General features: G+C 38.2%; 1 protein-coding gene across 1 annotated transcript in view; it reads right to left on the bottom strand.

Annotated features, from left to right (window-relative positions):
- Window positions 1-2,318: 2,318 nt before the first annotated feature.
- The window catches only part of LOC114880866 (O-acyltransferase like protein-like), a 125,494-nt gene continuing 105,413 nt past the window's right edge, over window positions 2,319-22,399 (bottom strand). Inside the window, exons 4-12 of the mRNA XM_029197332.2 lie at window positions 9,182-9,387; window positions 8,849-9,104; window positions 8,625-8,785; window positions 8,375-8,543; window positions 8,110-8,303; window positions 7,893-8,022; window positions 7,261-7,453; window positions 3,640-3,785; window positions 2,319-2,547 (exon numbers count right to left, since the gene is read on the bottom strand). Of these exons, the coding sequence (XP_029053165.1) occupies window positions 2,401-2,547; window positions 3,640-3,785; window positions 7,261-7,453; window positions 7,893-8,022; window positions 8,110-8,303; window positions 8,375-8,543; window positions 8,625-8,785; window positions 8,849-9,104; window positions 9,182-9,387 (1,602 nt within the window). The 3' untranslated portion in view covers window positions 2,319-2,400. The remainder of the gene's footprint in view (window positions 2,548-3,639; window positions 3,786-7,260; window positions 7,454-7,892; window positions 8,023-8,109; window positions 8,304-8,374; window positions 8,544-8,624; window positions 8,786-8,848; window positions 9,105-9,181; window positions 9,388-22,399) is intronic.

Below are 22,399 nucleotides of genomic sequence, written 5' to 3'. Positions count from 1 at the left end.
CATAGAATTGACACCACGACTGAATATAAATGATGTTGGCTGAATACAAAAGATGTGTACGGACACAGAATCGGCATGTCGGCTGAATAGAAAACATGTGTACGGACACAGAGTCGGCATGTCGGCTGAATAGAAAACATGTGTACAGACGCAGAATCGACACCTCGCTTGGATAAATGCAACATTAAATGCCCAGAATCGACACCTCGCTTGGATAAATGCAACATTAAATGCCCAGAATCGACACCTCGCTTGGATAAATGCAACATTAAATGCCCAGAATCGCCACCGTGCCTGGATAAATGGAACCTTTGAAACCAGAGCCGACACCGCGACTGGTTTTGATTTCGATCTCTGTTGCTTTTCGCCAACCTTTAACATCAATTTTAGCAAGTAATTATAATTGAAACTATATCGTGTTTGGTACCATTGTAATCAGAAAAATTTCACCAATGCGTTAGTAAAAGTTTCAATAAAAAAAAGTCAAAAATAAAAAAGTTTTATACTTCAATTAGTATTAGTCACACCGATACGTTTCGGCTCTTTCCTTTGATCATCGGACCCCTCTCTTTCAGCCACTGTCTGTCCCTTTCTACGTTCACGCTTGGCTGGTCGTCGCTTGTAACCCGAGATTCGACACCTCGCTTGGATAAATGCAACCACTGGGTCCCAATGTTGGTTGCATTTATCCAGGTTTTACTGTAGGCCGCATCCAAGGAGCTTCGGCTTTCGCTCGCTCGTTAAGCTTGGGTGCGAACCTGACACGTAAGAGAACCGCTGCGAACCGATAGTTGAGCGCTCCGGGTCCGACGCGGAACCTTTGCCGCCTTCCCGACAAAAGAATCTAAGGTTACTGAATTCTATATAAATCGTACCATAGACCCGTGTCGGACTACGATCAGAATCGAAGTGAAATCTCTTTGCGCGACACGCTCGTATTTATACTGGAGAACTGCTGACGTAGCAGTTTTTTCTACCTGTGTTTTCGATACCGGAAGTGTTTGGACTTTGACCCGCGCGTACGTGACTCCGTGCGTATCACTATCTCTGTCTACGCGCTGTTGCTGTCTCTTTTTACTCTGCGCTTGTTCGTATCTCTTTCTATTCGCTATTGCTGTCTCTATCTATTTATTTCGCGCGCTGTGTCGATCTTTTATCGACGCGGTAGAATTATCGACGTATATTTTGAAGTATATAAAATTTTTGTTAAATGTAAATATTAATAAATATAAGATTCTTTTTAGTTATTAAGTATGAATATAATTATTTTAATCAATATAATACAATAAAAATAAAAAAAATGAACTGTTACAAATTTAATTATAAAAAACGAAAAAAATGAATAAATATATTAATAAATACTAATTATTAAATTCTTCTTGTTTATTCTTCTTCCTGCTAGATGTTACACATTGTTTAATTGAAATACAAGGAAATCTGTTGAAAGACAGGATTTATTCGGATTAGGTGAGGATACAAGGTGTAGGATACAGTTTTCTTGTTTATTCATTCGTACAAAACATTCTATGACGAGCGCCATGATTATACTCTTCTCGTTCGATAGGCGTCCAGGTATTATCGCCGAACTCTCCATATCAAACGGGCGTTTAGAAGACTAACTTTACTAGGGCGTCCAGGGGATGCTCTGTATTCTCTCGACCGACAGGCGTCCGGGTATTGTCGCCGTACTCTCCTGCCGGAGTCCCTAACCTGCTGACCAAGAGCGGCCGATTGTCTTACCTCGTCCTTTCTCTCTGTTAACAGCAGGCGAAATAGACGGAGGCAGTCGCGAGCCCTTAATTTATATCCGCTCGTTGCTATCCGCGGTCGCCGAAATTAACGATTTCGTCGTCAGGAATGAATTTGGCGTTTTCCGCGCTCGCGTTCCGCGTCTCCGCTCGCGCCTCGCGACTTTGCTCGCGCCTCGCGTCTCTGCTTCCCGCGATGCTCTATCATCGACTTTCTCGAAATCGTCTGGACGTTTCCAGACTGCGTCGCTTTCGCGAAGCTTCTTTTTACTGTTGTTACAAATAGTATTTACAATAGAACCGTTTTTTTTATTAAAAGATATTTCAAAATACAGTTTTTAACATGATATAACTACAAAAAAAGGATATTCTTAAATAAATAACACTGCATTAAATTAATTAGGTACATTTTTTTACACATGTATGTGAGATTTATAGTATTTTTTAAATATATAAAAATTAATTAAAATTACAAATATAGATATTTACAAGTATTTATATAAATCATGAGAATATTTATATAAATTACACATTTTAATTATCATTATAAATGAGGGCAAGTCTAGAGATTTTAATTGCAAAATAAAGCGAAGGTTTGAAATATTATTTACAATAGTTTTGATTGTTTAAATGAATATTTGGCAGAACAAAGTTATTGTACTTTCATTAGTTTCGTCGCAGTTTCTGGCACAGAAGATTTCTTCCACATATAATTTTTGATATTTTGAATTGGCGTATCAATCAGTAAGGTAAGAGTTATTGATAGAACAAGAATCCATAAAAATTCATTCAAGTTAAACTGTAAAGAAACGAATAAATTGTAATATTATATCTATGTCTGTGTATCATATATTTGTGTTGATATACAGAGCGTCTTAGGTCGGGTAGTACAACTGGATTAGAGGTGATTCTATAAGCAAAGATAAGTCGACAAAAGAATCAATTTTTTTTGTTTTCCTTTTCGAAAAAATTGAATTCGAAAATTCGTCGAGTATCGTGCATTTACAAGAAAAGTACCCGAGGTGTACTCATTGATTTTCTCTATTCTGTGACATGCTATAGTACATAAAATAATGTTAGACACGTATTTGTTTATTCTGTTAATTTGTTCATTTAAGTGTTGGAAACCAACATCAAAGGTTATTCTGAAAACTCGTTTTTTTTTAAGTATCTTGAGAACGAATTGGAATTTTTTAATGAAATCGACGATAAATTATTTACCATAGAAGAAAGATATTATGGTCATTATTTACACCTTAATGAGTTGTACCCCTTAACTACCATAATAAAAAGCTTAAAAGAAAAAAAGTGTATTCTTCTTTTTCAGTTTGTAGCGCATTGCGTAAGGGAGATAGTGTACCGAGCGGCTATCAGACGTGCATCCTCGCCACCTTGCTTTCCATGCACCTCCGCTACCGAGTCCAGCCTCGTGCGCATGTGCGATAGATGCCCCCTCTTCACCCCTCGCGCTGGCCCAAGACCTCCCGCGAAGATAAAAAGGGTCACTGACCCATAATTTTGATGGACCAGACGGGTCACTACTTCAAAGACGCTCCCTTGAATGGACATCGAAAGGACAGCAACTCCTCCCTGGCTCTGACCTTGCTCCGTTGTGAGGACATACTCGGTCCACGCGGCAATCCTTGCTCCACGCGGTTCAGTTCCGTAACACCGAATCGAGTCTTTTTACCCGCGCACGAGCTTTGCAATAGTGTAAGCACAGGTGAAATACATACTTTTTAAGTGTACGCTAGTGTACACTTTTTTCGGTCAGCCCCGAACTCCCGTAACCGAAAGGGTTACAAGATTATTTTTGCTTATAGAATCATCATCTGCCCGGTTGCTCTCCCCCACCTGAGACAATCTGTGTAAGTAGTATATGATAACTTACTTGCATATTAAAAAATTCATAATGTTCAGCACTTCGGGTTTTACCCACATTATAAAAATATATTGGAAATTGGGTCAAATATACTGCGTAACTTATCCTCGTGGTAATCAAAAACCCTCTCCACGATAAAAATCTACTAAGCCAACCTGAAAACTTATACACATTTTAATTTATTTGAAAATTGCCAATTAATGCATATACAGATTGCATCATAAGCTCTGTTATAAAAGGATATCTTTGTTATTTTTTATGCAAAGCGAAAATATTAAAAGAACAAGTTATTCGATTCAAGAAGGTACATAATTATCTGGCGAATAATTTTTTTCTCAAGGTTAATCACGAAATTTCAAAATCAGCAATGTTCCTTACATGTAATTTTACTTTCGCTAATTTCTCTGTTGTAATTATTTCGTTACTCGTATCAAACTCAACAAATTTCTAAATTTTAGGCATTCAGGATCACATAGAGGTCTTAATATCCTAACTCATTGATTTTGTCTTGAGTTCAGCCCTCATAGCATAATAATAAACGTAACAAACAAAAAACCATTAATGACTCTGAGATCTCGAAAAATATAATCTTAAGGAAAGAATTATTCCCACCATACCTTCTCAAATCAAATAATTCGTTCTTTTAGCATTTACACATACTACAAAAAATAACGGAGATATTGCCTTCTAACAAAATTAGTAAGACATCCTGTATACACTAGTGGAATTAATTCTGGACATTTACATTTTTACTTAAATTTCGTATTTATACAAATTATTTAGTATATAATCATTTATATTTTGTATTCTAATCATTGTTTTCTAATTTGAGGGCGTCGCATATATACAAAAATCAGTAAAAGACCATTTACTTACAGCCATGCTTTTAATATACAATAAAAATGACAATTTCAACACATCAAAGGAGGTAGACTAAATATTAGAAAATAATTTTTAAGAAAAAATACAACCGACTTCAAAATGCACTAAAAAGTGTAAAATAATTTATATTTCGTTTATATAACTATGTGACAATTATTAATAAAACCTCTTGCTGCATTAACAAAATACTCTAAAAAGTATAAAATAATTTCGATTTCATTTATACCAATACTCCACAGTTTTAATAAAATCTATTTGATCCTTAAATAGTACTACAGTAAAAGCTGGATATATGCAACAGAGATTGGGACCCAGACGTTGCATATATCCAGCCGAGGTGTCGAATCTCGGGTTACACGCGACGACCAGCCAAGCGTGAACGTAGAAAGGGACAGACAGTGGAGGAGAAAGACAGGTCCAATGATCAAAGGAAAGAGCCAAAACGTATCGGTGTGACTAATACTAATTCAATTATGAAACTTTTTTATTTTTGACTTTTTTTTACTAAAACTTTTGAAAAATCCAGGCGGGCGATAGTCCAAACACCGAAAAGGGACAATCTCAACATTCAGAATGAGAAAAGGATAGCATGACTGTAGTGCGTCTCAGTCAGCGTTCGGGCGTTGTTGCCTTTTTCGCTTGTCTTCGCAGCACAGCTCGAATGACGTAATCAAGCTAACGCCTGATTCTGGCTACGATTCCAAATCGGCAACCTTTCTACTTAGACGCCACCTTATAACTATTAGCTGAACTAAATTTGTCACGTGACTTGCTCTGTATTATCCAGATAATAATGGCGGAACTCGTCTGTGGCAATGCAATCACGGGAATCGGTTATTCGTCCTTATATGAGAAGATCTTGAGCTGAATAAGGGCTCATTCGAAAGAGGAAGGTTCAATGCAGGGCGGTCAACTCACCGTTTGAGTCACAAAATTCTTTTAGTGGCCTAAAATTGCTTCGATTCCGCGACTGCATTTTGTCGATTTTTTCCTCTATTTTGTACACTCATATTATTAAATATTGACACAATCTCGTTGAACAATGAGTTGTGCATTGGACCTTCCTCTTTCGAATGAGCCCTCACCCAGCCCCAAGTCTTCTCATATAAGGACAAATAACCGATTCCCGTAAACCCCTTAATAGGCCCATTTTTGCCGGTAATGTCACCACGCTGCATTACCCGTGTCTACCCCCTTAACTACTGTCCACCGATGACAAGATGTCCCGCGGGACGGCACAGGGGCAAGGGGGCCTCGTTCGCTCCGCCAGTTCCCCACCGTTTGACGCTTTCGTAACGCCAACGTTTGAGTTTTTGACGACGCACGTTACATAGGCGTAGGATTTCTGTATTTACGAGAATCGAGTTTTCTGACCTACCGTTAATTATTTCGTACCTCATGTAATATATTTAATATATCATTTCGTACTTTAAAAAATATCCTCAAGTGGTTTAGTTCGATTTCGAAAAAATTATTCTGTTTTAAAGCATATGCCACTACTTTTCGGATCCACTGTATGCCTACATCAATGCTCGCCTCGCACTATCTCACTCAGTTTCGATACGTCTCATCGACTTTCTTCGTCACACGGTCTGAATTAGTGTACGTGATCGTTTTAGCCAATAGCTCGCTAGAATTGAAAATGCGTGTGAAATGAGGTGTCTCCCTTTCATTCTGACCAATCAGATTTGCGGCCTTCTCATGGGACATCTTGTCATCGGTGCACAGTACATGTACTATGCGTTACTAGTAAGTTGCCGTCCAATCAAATTCGTTAACCTGCCTCCAGTCACACGTATTATGTTTATTGGCCGAGGCCCTTACATCCACAAATCTATCGCGTGACGAACGTCGCTAAGGACAGACATTGAAACAGAATGAGATGAAGCGATAGCGAGCGACGATTCGGACGCATTGACGTAGACGTAGATTCGGGGTTTACATTATTAAAAAATCAGGAGAGTTTTTACACTTTCCATAATGCAATTTCTATAAATTTTGCATAATGACCACTGTTGTCAAGAACATTTATATAGTTAAATGTATCCCCCTCGAATATGGAAATTTTACGCCTATGTAATGTGACCGCTGATTTCTCAAGTTACGGGTTCCTGGAGGGGATTAGGTGGAGCGAACGCACAGTCCCCTTGCCCCTCTATCATTCCAGTTTGTTGGTACTCGGCAATTTAGAATTAGCAGCAACGAACAGTACATCAGAAGTGCTGCCAACTTCTGATACAATCGTTACAATCATAAGTGTTTTCTACCGTATCTATAACGTTTCGAATCTTTTCTTACGACTTATTAATTACTAAGTTCGCCATACCGCAATCAAATCGTTATTGGCAACATCGTATATTCGGGTATTTTTAATTGTGCGCCTCCTCCGAAAAGGTTGAAATGTATTTAGTATCCTATTTAACGATTAAGTAGATTTTATTAATAGCTATGGAATACTGGTATAAATGAAATATAAATTATTTTACACTTTTTAGCGCATTTTGAAGCCGGTTGTATATTTTGTTAAAAATTATTTTATTAAATTAAAATTTTAAAACATTTACAAACCAAATCGTGTGAAAATATTAAGTGTAAACATTATACAAAATATTACGGTATCAATTTAGCATAGCAGAATATACATTTACTGCACAAATATGAAAAAAAGAATATTTTTATGCCAAGTGTCCAGAATTAATTTCACTAGTGTATGTTGCTTGTGCACTTATGTCTCATAACGATATTTACCGTCTGTGTTCCCAGTGTAATGCAAGAGAATTACCCAAGCAAAAATGGCACACCAACCAATTGGAGCAAACGCATTGTACATTGCTGCATCTACTGCGTTATATATGTAATCTATAGATCCCATATGTGCAGGTCCAAAAAATGCAAAACAAAACATTATTGTGCTTATAATCCAACCTGCATATAGCACTATCTAAACAGGTATAAAAACATAAATTACATATAAATTTTATACTGTTTTGATCATTAGCATAACTAGGCACCCCTTCTTCCCACAAATACCTTTCACCGTTTTATAATTCTGAAATTCTAAAATTAAAAAGTTCCAGAGTTCCGTAATTTAAAAATATCAAAATTAACAAATTTTTAAATTCCATAATTTAAAAATACCAAAATCTCAAAATTTCATAGTTTGAGAATTCTAAAATTCTAAAATTTTAGGACACTAAAATTTTTCCATAAAATTGTACTTTAATATAAATAAATAAAGGAATTGAACAACATTAGAAGCAAGTTAGAATTAAACAACATTAAACATTTCGTACTGTTAGTAAAATTAAGAGACATTCTTTACAACAGAAAAAGTCACGCCAACTGTTAAAGTACAAATTTCGGTAGATATTTTTACTTACTTTATTTATCTTATAATCTTTATGCACGTATCTTAATGAATAACCCACAAAAATTCCTATTATATAGACTGTCAACCTATGCGATGGTAGAGTGTACGAGTAATCAGCAGTTTCAAATAATTGTTTAATTCTGTGAATATAAACACGAATTTCAATAAAAAAATATATGTAGAATGTTCTGAATAGTAAAACTAAAGTTTATAATTTATTAACTTACGATGTACCGAAGAAGATGTAGTTACTTAATCGCTTATAATATATTACAAAATATCGGAGTGCGGTTGAGAATATAGCACAAATAGTAAGTATAATAGTTCCAATTTTTGGATTTTTGTAAAGAAGGAACACCATAACAGGTGATAAAATAAAAAGTTGAGTATCTATACCTAAATGATGAGTATGTGTAAGACACTAAAATGAAAGAAGTATTTTTTTAGTACATTCCAATAGTATATTGTGTAAAATTCAATATAGATTTATACCATAGTTTCAAATCCAAAATAATTATGGATAAATAGAAAATTCTTCCACCATGTTCTTTTACAAATATTTGCATGTTCAGTTACCACCAAGTTCCACTGTGGTCCAGAACCAATGTGAGGCATGATATAAGTACAGAACAACATTATTGCAGCTAAAGATGGAACTAGTCTAAGAAGAAAGAGTAGTATACAGTGAGAAATGAACATAGATACAAAGCAAGTTATTAATTATTAATTGTATCTCTATTACCTGATAAGACGAGATATATATTCATTTTTTATATCTAAATTTCCATTTTTCTTTAATTTTCCAGTAAAAGAATATGCTGTTAGAAGCCCAGAAAGCATTATAAATGGGTCAGTGTAAAGACTAGCTGCTCTTCCTATGACAGTCCATGGTTTACCAAGGTACTACAAATATATTGTATACGCTGTTAAATCAATTCAGTATGTCTTTAAATAATGCAATCATACCTCACTCATTTCTGTTCTATTTGTATAAGGATTAAAAAAAAGAGCCATGCTTTTGTGAGCTAAAAGCAACATCACAGCATTTATTGCTCGCACGCCATGAAGTGTAGGTATGTCATTCGGACTACGTTCTAATGATACAAGCTTTTTGTAATTACGCTTTAAAGAGAAACATAGCAGTAGCTCATTAGTAGATATTTTGTAATGATCATAGTATGCTGCTATGACTGTTAATAAAAATACGGCTATAAACAATAAACTGAAAAAAAACAGTATCGTATAAAAATTGTTTCATAATTAAGAAGTTAGTTTTAATAAATATTTTGTACTGCATACCTAACATACATCGTATCCTTTGGAATAGATTTTGTTTTTACTTGGCACATTTCTTTGTTCACCTTCACTGTAACCTTGAGACCTGTTTGTGAGGTATACCTCGTGAGAATTTCACGAACAGATGTTTCAACATCTTTGAAGCTGCATGAAGCTGGGGTACATACTCCCCAATTTACTATGTTAAATCGAGGTACTCTATGTCCAGGCTAGAAAATAATAAAAAATGATAACAATACAGAAAATAGAAAAGTGGGTGCCGGTTCAGTTAATCGAAAATGATTGTAAAGAAAACCGCAGTAGAGTAAACGAGATACTATAACGAGCACGTGGACATTCGGGCAACCTACAGGTAATATCGTGCGCAATCCTGGTGTAGATAACTGTCTTGTACTCTTAAAGTGTTCCTTGTGACGAATGAAAACAGAAGACGAACAATAAGCTTATTGCAGTAATTCAAAGCCTAAGGAATGGTTTACATTGACAACAAAATTCAACATCCATGGATTTAAGTTGCTTTTCTGTATGTGGTAGGATAATAAAGTGGTACTTGATTTCAAAATTAAAATTTTGAAATCTTGGTATCTGACGTGAATTTCAGAATGTTAAAATTTAATTAATAAACATACAAAAGTGTATAATGTAATAATGTGTAGATATCTAATTTATAAGTATAAAATTTGTTAACTGTTTAAGCCAGATTTTTTGGGTACATATTTTTTAAACTCGTAGTATATTGTAGTCAATTTATTACAAAATAATTGGGAAACATTTCATGTAACCCCATAGGGGAATGTCAGTAAATATAGTATTAGTAATTGAGAAACATGATTTCGAATTTCTTCTGTTGTTATTTTTAAGATTCCCGCTAGACGTCCCGCTAAGAAGACCCAGCATCTTTTTGAGTTACTTTTTATTATTATAATGAATTTTTTTAGTTTAAATTTGTACAAAATGTTAATTTAATTTTTATTATAATTAATTCCAGTTAAGATTTGTAAGAATAGTTTTCATTAATGGATAATTCAGTCTAGTCAATGGGTCAGTAAGCCGGTCGGTAACTCAAATTATCGATAAATGATCGACATGCAAATACATATGCGCCAAAGGAACCCCGATAATCTCACGGTGGGGTGAGATTCTAGAGTAGGGAGGCCGCGTAGATTAGGGAGTAGGGGTGCTCGGCAGACACGTGATGGGGAATTCCAGAAATCGAAAGGAATTCTATATAGAAAAAAAGCGCTAAGTCAGCAAAATCTGACTATAAATAGAGGCGTTCCACGCAGTGTAAGATCAGATCGTCTCCGACTTCGGTCGAATACAGACAACACTCTGATAGTAGAGGAAAGCTCCGCGCTGACTTGCTTAGGCAACGATAGAGCGCAAGAGTAAGCTAAATCCTTCTCTTTCGGTGGTGACGTGCGAGACTTCGGATCTGTGGACACCCTACTCATGGTGCGCAACGTGTTGAACACGTGCTAGTACTGAGTCAAATACTCAAGTGTAAAGAGCTAGCGAGGAGCGGAGCTCCTTGAGCAGGCTTGCACCAGCAAAGCTCTGGCTAGACCAGAAACCGATTGCGACCTGTAGGCCAGAGTCTACTCGTGTCTGAGAATACCGTACAAGCCACTGAAGTGTAGTTTCCAATACTTAGCGTAGTTGACGATTATACAAAGTGTTGGCTGTATCCATAGATTAAGCCGCGATACTAATCCAAATACTAATCACATATTTTCCACTGTATTTATCATCTAAGACGTACTCATTATAATTTCTTATTGTATTTCTATTCTAGCCCGCACACATTGTTATACTTGCATTATTATTTTATATTATATTGAGAACAAGCATATTTAGTTATCAGACATTTACTTACTTGAATAAACTATTAATATGATAGATTAATGTTTGGATTTTACTCCTTAACCGCGTACCACACGAACCCATAATCCCTAATACTTTCATATGAGTCGCCTTCTAAGGGAACCGCTCTCCCTAATCGTCGGTGCAGTGACGTACTTAACTCTGGGACGTTACACTATGTATGAATAGCAAAACAGGCTGAACATTTTAAATATGTGGTAGCATCGAGATATCACTATGCAACACTTCTACATTTATTAGAAACTGTGATATATCTTTCTTATAATTAGATTTTAAAGAATAAGTTTAATGATTGTGTAAAAACGAAGGAATTATATTATGATCTAAACTATGTTCTGGTATTTCCGTCACATCCCAAGATACAGGATGCAATTTCAATGTGGAACGTGTTACAAGTAACTACGAATTGATTTCTTGAGTTATGTTATGTTACTTAAAAGCATGGAATTGATTGTAAAGTTTGTGTGACTTGTTACGAGGGCAATTCAGAAAGTAAGTTCCGTTAAGCAATTAAATAAAAGGAAACCATTATCAGAAAAACGCTTTTATTGTATAATGAAGTACAATGCTTAGATTATTTTTCAACATAGTGGCCACCATTGTTGAAGCATTTATCATTGCGCGGTACGAGCTTTTGTATGCCCTCGTCGTAGAAAGATGCCGCCGGCGATGCCAACCATCATGGTTACACCATGGTGACAGCGGTTTCACCTCGTCGTTTACCGTGAATTGCCCTCGTATAATGAAAAGCAAGTATAATGACGGCCAGTACCTCTGAGTTTTAGGGGGTGCAAGGCAGAACGTTTCTTGGGCAGTTACAGCGCAAACACGGAAACGAACGGTCGGATCTTCAGCGAGCCGTGCTACCCTTTAAAATACACTTATAATCATATTATAGTAGGACTTGGAGTTTTATTTTAGATCCTGACAAATTCTGAAAGATCCTCCTCTCCTACACTATGCTTTGTTAATCGCTTCATGAGTAGTGGAAAACGGTATGGCAAATAAAAGTACCGGCAATCGTAAAAGAGGTAAATACGGCAGGCGTGGGGAATGCAAGTGGTTTGTTGAAATAGGAGTGGTTGTTCCTTTAAAATTGCTCCACGTTTAGAAGAGTATGGTAGTCCTGAGAAGAGCTGATGTTATTAGTTATAAAAAGAGCTGATTTTGGTACCCTCAAGAAGGACTGGTTTTTTAATTTTAAAACGTGCTGAAAAAAGTGCTTGAAAAGTTGTAATTATAAGGAAGCGATAGCTGATACTAATAGTGCATTCCAAATATTTTTGAAGTAGAAGAAATGTGAAAGTAAATAAAAATAAATTTTTTATACATCTATGCAATTCTATACTAATTTATATAATGGTCACAATAATGAAAACTCTCAAAGAAATGTATGAAACAAAAATGCCGTCGACACCACGAAAATTTCAGCACAACAAACATTACAACGCACATTATTTTTCTCATGCGACTACCTCGTACACTCCGCGATGTCCATTATGCCAAGCGAGTCACGGTTTAAATCAGTATCCTGCATTTCGTGCGAAAACCGTCGCTCAACGTTTTGAGTACGTGAAGCAAGGGAAACGCTGCATTAACTGCTTCAGCAATCAGCACAGTCAGCGCGACTGTAAAAGCCAATTTTCGTGCCAAAAATGCCGTAAACGTCACCATACACTGCTCCACTTTACCAATACGACGTCGAGCTCAGCGAACGAGGTATCTCCCGCGAAAGAAGCTTCTCCTTCGAACCAATTGAATCTCGAGACACAATCGCCAGTGGCTGCGCTCTCCGTTATGACCTCTACCTCAATCATTTCGCGCGTGCTTCTTGCCACCGCCTGGGTCGAAGTGCACACCAGTGCCGCACAACGTGTCCGCGCACTTCTTGACCAAGGATCAGTCGTTTCGTTAATAAGTGAAAATCTTGCTCAGCGTTTAAAAGCATCTCGCGCTCGCGTTTCCATTTCAATTACTGGCGTTGGCAATAACGACATTTCAACCACTCTTCAAATCGTGTCTTGTAAAATATATCGTCGAAATCTCTCCAACATGGAGAAATTCCGTTGTTCAAATATTCGTTGTAAGATGAATGCGGATGAGGGTATTTATTAAATGAATTAAACAGATTTGAGCCGAAAATTATTGATCGTTTATTGGCTCATTGTACACGATTTGGGGAAAAAGCCTTGCGGCATAAAAAACCCCACGAAAATAAGTTGCTTATTTTGTACGAATCACGGTGAAAATGCGAACGGTAATCTATATGTTATACACATGTGTTATATCTGATTGTTCTCGGCGTCGAGCCGAGGTAGATAAGAGTGGTTGCAAGATGCAACGGATTCTTCAGGTCATCGTCATGACCGCGTGTTACGTTACGAATCGTCGTCACGACCGTGGTTTATGTTCATATTTCGGTTTATTTAACCGAAACGATATGATTCCGATACGTGATTCGAGTATCACGGACGCACAACTGCGATTTATATCAATTACATACGACGGTAATTAGGATACCGTCGCGAGTTATAAAGAACTTGGTATTTGTTTCACAGGTTTCGGTTGGATTCGGAAAAATGGAGCACCCTCCGATCGAGCAGATTTTTTTACCATAGATAGCCCTTGAGATGGGGATTCGAACAGTTGTCATCCCATCTCTTAACTCCCACCCGTCGCACAGTGGCGAGAATCGCCGAAAACGTGGACAAAAGTCAAAAAATGAAGATCGAAATTCTTGAAATCTGTTTAATGGAACTTGTTCATAAGGAATGTGTGCATAATGTTCTGACACTTTTAATGATTTTATTATTACCATTTAGCAGATATGAGCCTTCAAAGTTGATGATTATGTGAAGTCAGTTTCATCGGGCAAAGTTTAACATAATGCTGTTCATTATTTTTTAACTATTATGTTCTTTCGCTAACATTGCCACTTTATATGATCCTTTTTGAATATAATTATGTAATTTGCACAACAAAATGTTTATTTTTAACTGTGAAATAGGACGAAATAGAAAGAATGGATATATTTAATGATTATGTATGGTAAAAGTTGTGTTCTACACGGATCTACACGTTCAAATTAGGCTTAAACTAAAGCTGGAAGTTTCCTGAATAAGGATCTGTAAAAATATCTTGCGGTAATTTGCGGTCTTCTGAGTTATTCACATTTTTGTGCACACGCGCACCCTATTAGCGTACATGACACGTACGGACCAGTCAAGTTATAAAAGTATTTAGCACTGCTTTTTGCAGCTGTTTACAGAAACTCCCTTTCTTCTTTCACTCAAATTTTCAGGGGAGGAAAGTTAGTTACACACAGTGACGAATTTGTCCGAAATCGTGGGAAAATTAATATTTAAAAATGCGAGGTAAATTAATGAAATAAATTACAATATTACAGTTGTGGAAGGATAATAATATACTTTTTTAATGAAAAATATTGTATGTTTATATAGTGTGACTTTAAAGTTTTTTATGTATGAGGATAGTATGGCCGAAAAAAGGAAAAACATATCTGCGAGATGTAATTCAATTTTTCGATATTGCTAATATCAACGAATCTGAAGAAGAAGAAGAAGTAGAAGAAGTAGAAGATGAACAGGAAAGTAACTTAGAATAATTTATGTATATAAGTATGTTTATCAGTAAATATTATCTATTTTGTATATATTAATGTATATATGTATTATATTATGCATTTCTTTTCATTTTTTTAATATTACATGTATAAAAAAAGATGTGCGATTCTAATTAACAATTTAAATATAACTTTCAAGTCACACTATATAAAAATAAAATATTTTTCATTAGAAACATATAGTATTATCCTTCCGCAATTATAATATTGTAATTTATTTGATTAATTTACCTCACATTTTAAGATATTAATTTTGTCCACGTTTTCGGCGATTCTCGCCACTGTGCGTCGTCCCGATAGAGGTCAAAAACTAAAATCGCTCAAAAAGTGGTTTCTACACCGATCTCGGTGAGCACATCAAGATAAAAGAAATTTTTTTTTATTTTTTTTCTCATTTTTATTTTTTCATTTTTTTTTTGATTTGTTTCAAATTTTTTTTTCATTTTCTTAAATTTAAAAAATTTTTTTGGTTAGGTTATAATAAATGGGGAGGGGGCGCAGGGAGAGGGGCGACGCTTTAAATAAAAGCCCACGCTTTTATTTAAAGTTAAATTTAAATTTGTTTACATTTCTCACTTTAAAAGTTCTCACTTTTATTTTTTCAAATTTAAAAAAAAATTTTTTTGTTTTTAAATATTTTTTATGTACTCACCGAGATCGGTGCAGAAACCACTTTTCGAGCGATTTTAGTTTTTGACCTCTACCGGGGCAACACGGGTGGAAGTTAAGAGATGGGATGACCACCGTTGGAATCCCCATCTCAAGGGCTATCTATGGTAAAAAAATCAGCTCGATCGGAGGGTGCCCCATTTTCCCGAATTCAACCCAGGTTTCCGATGGGTGATCCGCTCCGTCGTAGATTCGAAACGAGACTAATCAAAAAACTATATGTAGCAAAATATACGCCCGAGAACCCCCGCACGAGAGGGGCGTTGCCTCAAGAAAATTCTAACTCTCTTTGTCCGTCGTGAGAGGCAAGAAAAACCGTTAGGTTATTTACAACTTGCAAATGTTTATTTTCGAACCGACCCGAGTGAAGTGAATAGACAAAAGACTCTGCCTTGACTCGAATTTCGAGGCAGAGAGCTATTCATGGTGGTCTACGCGCCGAGCCACTTGAATCATAAAATCCCTTCGGTCGCGACAAAAGTAGGTAAACGTTCGCGGCCGAACATAAAAGATCGAGGGCAGCATACTCCACCACCGCACTGATCGTTGCGAACCTCTCAAATTATTTACCGCCACGCGTATCGAGTAATTTTAATCTCTAACATCTTCAGGGTCTGGATCTTGCAGACGATAATCTGTTCAGTTCCGATCCCATTGAGATGATCGTGGGAGCCGACGTTTACGGAGTTATACTCCAACAAGGCGTAAAAAAGGATGCGCATGATACCACTCTCGGTTGGATTCTGTCCGGACCTATCCCTATGACTTCCGACCCACAAACCTTTCCATTCCGAATTGCAACGCATCATTGCACGACATTAGAGGATTTAGATTCCGTGCTCCGTCGATTTTGTAAAGTAGAACAAATGCCGAGTTATTCCTCTGTAACTCCCGAAGAGCAAGATTGCGAACGACATTTTGTTACGACGCACACGCGTACTTCAAGCGATCAGTATTTCGTTCGCCTGCCTTTCGTCCAAGGACCTCCAAGCGACATCGGAATGTCCTTTCCTGGGGCCAAACTTATGTGGCTCCGACAAGAAAATTGCCTTCGAGCAAACCCCACCCTCGCTGCTGAATATGCGAAATTCATGCGGGAGTACGAGGCTTTGCAACACATGATTGAAATTCATAAACCCGATCCAATTTCCTCGCAACAGGTATATATTCCGCATCACGTAGTGATTCGTGCGGGTAGTACGACCAGCAAAATTCGCGTTGCGTTCAATGCGTCCTTTAAAACGCCCAATGGCACTTCTCTTAATGACCAATTGCATATCGGTTGCAAATTACAGGCAGACTTGCCAGCTGTTATCCTACATTGACGACTGCATCGGTATGTTTATATCGCGGATATCGGAAAAATGTATCGCCAAATCTTAGTCGATAATCGCGACCTTGACTATCAACGAATGTCTGGCGCGCCTCCCCATCGGAACCTCTTCGTCATTTCCGCCTTTGTACCGTCACCTACGGGACGACACCCGTTCCATATCTTGCCTTTCGGGTACTCAAACAACTTGTCGCCGATGAAGGATCAAAGTACCCGTTGGCTTGTCCGGTCCTACAATCACAAGTATACGTTGACGATTGTGTCTTCGGTGCCGACACTGAAGATTTCGCGCGTCAAACTCGTGATGATCTCATGTCATTATTTCAAAGTGCCGGTTTTAACCTGTGAAAATGGGCGAGCAATTCACTCGCGCTTCTGTCCGACATTAGCTCCAATGACAACGATCCCGCAAACCACAAAATACTCCAGGGAGACGACAGTTTAAAGGTTTTGAGAGTAATTTGGAACCCACCTTCCGATTCATTTAATTTTGACATTCAACTGCAGCTGGACGTCCCGCGCACAAAGAAGGCGATTCTATCCAACATCGCCAAGTTTTTCGATCCGTTCGGCTGGGTCACTCCTGTCGTTGTTATGGCAAAAATCTTCATGCAAAAACTGTGTTGTCTTAATTGTAATTGGGACGCCTGTATTCCTTCTGAAATTTACAATGAATGGGCTACATACTATCGACAGCTTGGTTGTTTACGTCAACTTTCGCTGCCATGGTGGTCGAGCACGGATCGCACATACACAATTGCGAAGTGCATGGCTTCGCAGACGCTTCTAATTCGGCGTACGCGGCAGTGGTGTATATGCGCGTCACAGATGCATCCGGACATGTCACGGTGTCCCTTCTTACCGCCAAATCCAAAGTCGCACCTGTAAAAACAATCAGCATCCCGCGTCTTGAACTTTGTGCCGTGTTATTGTTATCCCGGCTTCTCACATTCGTAAACTCGTCTCTCGATATCAAAACAATGCCGCTTCACTGTTGGATAGATTCCACGATTGACCTTGCCTAGGTTTCACAAAATTCTTCCCGTTGGAAAACGTTTATCGCTAACCGCGTCGCCGAAATTCAAACAAATTTACCGACTGCAGAATGGCATCACGTGCTTACCGAAGAAAATCCCGCCGAATGTGCGTCTCGTGGAATGAGCGTTGACAAATTATGTCAACATGCGATTTGGTGGAACGATCCACAGTGGCTCAAACTCGACCCCGCGAGCTGGCCACGAGCATGTGTATTGATCGACATAGCCCTAGATCTCGAAGCTCGCGCTCCCGTTCCGGTGCACGCAATAAATTTACCAAATAACTGGGATCTCGCTGGCCGATATTCCTGCTGGAACAAATTACTTCGCGTCTCCGCATATATTTTACGTTTTATCTCCAAGACTAGGCCGAAACTGAATCCTCAAAGTTCGTTATGCAACTTGCTGTACACCCAACCGTCTGGCAGTCAACCAACGCAATCACTACATCCCTCGGAAATAAAAAGCGCGCGTCTCTTCTGGTCACGATACATACAGCAGCAAATATTTCCCCATGAGTTGCAATGTTTACAAAGAGCAATGCACTGCTGCCACTGAATGTTTATATTGCCACCGACGGATTAATTCGAGTCGGCGGACGACTACAACAATCGACGATATTAGAAGAGACGAAACATCCTATCGTGATCGCATCTCATCCTCTAGTAAAGCTCCTCATCCTGTCCATCCACCTACGCACACTCCATGGGGGGTCCCAGCTCACTCTCGCCACTCTCCGACAAGAGTTTTGGCTCACACGCGCTCGACCACTCATTCGTTCGGTATTGCACCGCTGTCTCCCGTGCGTTCGCGAAAGGGCGGCTCCTGCGAGCGAATTAATGGAATCACTACCGACGCCACGTGCTACTCGCGTCGATCGCGCATTTCTACATTGCGGAGTCGACTATGCTGGTCCCGATCTTATCAAGTATATTCAAGTCCCGAAAAGCGTATATCGCGGTATTTATATGCCTCGCGACCCGTGCAATACACCTTGACTTAGTAAGCGATTATTTTACCGCTGCGTTCCTCGCGTGTTTTGATCGATTTTGTTCTCGCCGAGGTATACCAAATACCATGTACTCTGACAATGGTACCAATTTCCAAGGCACCGAAAAGGAACTGCGCCAGTCGTTCCCTGAATGTTCATCCCCCCGTCTGCTCCCCACTTCGGCGGACTCTGGAAGGCGGGCGTTCGAAGCACGAAACACCACTTAAAACGTGTTATTGGAGCCCACACGTTGACGTTCGAGGAATTGTCAACTTTGTTATGCCAAGTTGAGACATGCTTAAACTCTCGTCTGATAGCTCCGGTATCCGATAACGCCGATGACTACTCTACGTTAACTCCGGGGAATTTCTTAATCGGTTCTGCGATTAATACGATACCGACGCCAACCCTGCTTGATCTTCGCGAATCGCGCTTATCTCAATGGCAATTCCTCCGCTAGATGTACGAAAGCTTCTGGTAAGCCTGGTCAACTGACTATCTGCACACGCTGCAACAGCGCCCAAAATGGCGCACCGTCAACAACCTTGCTAAACTGGGTCGTATCGTATTACTCCGGAACCCGCTAGCACCGCCATGTAAATGGGAACTGGGTCGTATAGCGCAATATCACCCTGGTCTCGATCGATTGATCTTCGATGGATTGAACCTTTCGCATTTGTCTTTGCTGTCTCTTCCAAAACCTGACTCCGTATCCTCGTCAGGATAAGACCCGCGAACCATCGAAGCGCTTAGTGAAAACACTGAATCGTTTCGATATGGATGATTCTATGTAATATTGCTTTTGATTTCTCCTTTTTTTTTATTTATTACTACGGATATTTAATTTAATAAATGCAATATAACTTGTGACTTAAGTATTTTCATTTACAAATGCCTCATAATTCCATCACGAGTTACTATTGGGATCGACTATTTAAAAACTATAATTGCTTACTATATTAGATCCGCCATTTCGTTTTTTGTAATTATGACTTTTGATTTGTAATCATCGATCTCGGAAACCCCTAGGTACCAATTTTCATTTAAATTGAAGAACGCCTTCATATTTTGCCCAGGATTTTGCGATTTGGGACCACTGTGCGACGTCTCAGTCCTATCACTAGGACATTTTCTCATCAGAACGCAGCTCAACACAGTACCCGAACGCGCATTGCTCGACGTCGCGACCAGCAGATTGTCTAGGTGGGAGTTCATTCAGCAGAGCCTACAATTTTAGAAGGACTGGTCCACGCAGTATCTACAACGACTCCAGACCTCTACAAGTGCCACCATCCTGCCAACGAGATCAAGGTAGGCTCTCTTGTGCTACTCACTGACGAACGCTAGCCCCTATGAAAATCGCCCATGGTAAGGGTGCTCAGACTCATGCCAGGCAAGGATGGATTGACCAGAGTAACTTAAGACAGCCACCACGACGTTCACGCGACCCATTACCAAGCTCGTGCTGCTACATTAGGCTACTCCGGACGACGCGGGCACGCAGACCACATCATCAACCAGTTGCTGATGGCCAGGGGGAAATGTTGGCGAAAGTAGCGATTCTAAAGTAGCGAAATGAAGCTGTTGGCGAAAGTATAATAGTTCGCCGGTGCGTCGTTACCAAACGCGGCAGCACCTCACAGGCACAAGGGGACCGCCAAGGTGAGGACATCGCTTTTGGATCGGCAGTAGGTACAAGTTGTAGTATACATACAGTATTATAAAACCCTCATTGGTTTTGATAGAATGGGCCATTGTTTTTGAGATATTGCAGTATAAACAATTCTGTGCATATGGTATTTCAGTTGTGAGAGATCACTTACAACAATGGCGCCGTAGGTGAGTGAGTAAGGTAACAGGCTAAAAGTCTGGAGGTTGCGCGTTCCAAACCTCTTTTTGGAGGTTGAAATTTTTCTTTCTATAAAATGATTTTTTCCATGCAATTTATTTTTGAGTTTATTCCATATTAATTTTAAAACAAAGAAATATTAGTAAAAACATTTGTGTATAAAAAAATATTGTATTTCTGACACAGTGTATTGCTCGCGTCTGGAAGTAATTTTGCATATAACTTACTGTATAAATTTAAAAAATAAAATTATATAAACATCTTGCAAAAAATCAAATTCTCAATATGAACGAGCATCATTTATAGTCAGATTAATTAATAACTGTAATTAAAAAAGTATTTTTCACAGGTAATTTTAGATTACAATGTTTGATAAAGAGTTTGAAATTGTGAGGTGTTGGATTATAACTAATAGAAGGTAACTGTAGAGAAACCGTTTCTTTTAAGTAAAAGCAAAAATGCCTCTACGTTCAAAACCTAGACAAAGGCAATAGTAAGGCAACCAGATGTGTCTGGTTGTCGTCACCTAGGAAAAGGGACTGCATCGCTAGGCAGTCCCATAAACATTTGCAGGTCAAGAAAACAGACCCCATCTTTGCTTGAGGGTGTCGACGTTTCATTCGCTTTTGAGAGTTCTGCTGAGTTAGACGTATTTTTCCGAGCCGTGTAATAAAGTCAGTTTTAAAATATAAAACAAACTGTTTTATTTAAACATCCATATCCAATATGAGGATTTTACTAATATGTTTTGTAATATTCACAAGACCACATAGTGTGATATTTACAGAACTCTTTCGAAAGTAACAAATTAAATAATATATTGTTACAAGTGTGATGAAATTATTTAGGAATAAAGTAGAAGAATCATTTTGCAAAATGAGGTTATAAAATTAACAAATCAAATGTAAACAATGTTTGAAAATAATTGTGCATACATTATTTAATCATCTACATTTAGAAATTGTGGTAATTATTGAGATTAGGTTACACCTCACCGATTTTGATGAAATTTAAATATATTATAAACCTCAACATTTTGAACAACTTTTTCCTATACATATAACCACGGCTCGGCTTTAGTTTTCGAGATATTTTCGAAAAACTGTTGAAACTAACACATTGAATTCTGGCCATCCGTGTGTGTCCGTGACAACGTACGCATCAGTATGGGATTGCCGCTTTTCTACTGTTTTTGCAGGCAGCAGCACGGCGACCGACATCAATATATGTACATATATATATACATATATTACGGGTGGGCTTAAAAATCAAATTTAATTAATTTTGAATCTCAGTATGTGTGTCTGGTCGCCGTTAGGCGACCAGAATATCACTTTACCCTAACCTAACTTAATTCACTGATTAGCTAGAGTAGATTGGGTTAGGTTAGGCTATATTAAATTCCCAGCTGCCATCATAGCTACGATACATTGAAATCATGAATGCAGAAGTACACAAGATATATATTGGTCATCGGTTGCCTGCAGAAACAGTAGAAAAGCGGCGATCTCATACTAATGCGTACGTTGTCACGAACGCACACGACGGATGGCCAGAATTCAATGTGTTAGTTTCGACAGTTTTTCGAAAATAATCTCGAAAACTATGGCCGAGCGGCAGTTATATGTATAGGAAAAAGTTGTTCAAAATGTAGAGTTTTACAACATATTTAAATTTCATCAAAATCGGTGAGGTGTAACCTAATCTCAATAATTACCGAAAAATGAATCGACTCGAGTTGAGATTTTAATTTCTGCCAGATATGGAAAAGAACAATGCGCTCGAAAAAGAAGGAGATTCGAGAATGAAACAATA

Source organism: Osmia bicornis, chromosome 3 (genome assembly GCF_907164935.1).
Source record: "Osmia bicornis bicornis chromosome 3, iOsmBic2.1, whole genome shotgun sequence".
In the NCBI taxonomy this organism is placed as follows: Eukaryota; Metazoa; Arthropoda; class Insecta; order Hymenoptera; family Megachilidae; genus Osmia; species Osmia bicornis.
The sequence above is the reverse complement of the archived record's forward strand: the minus strand, read 5'-3'. Positions and strand labels throughout refer to the sequence as shown.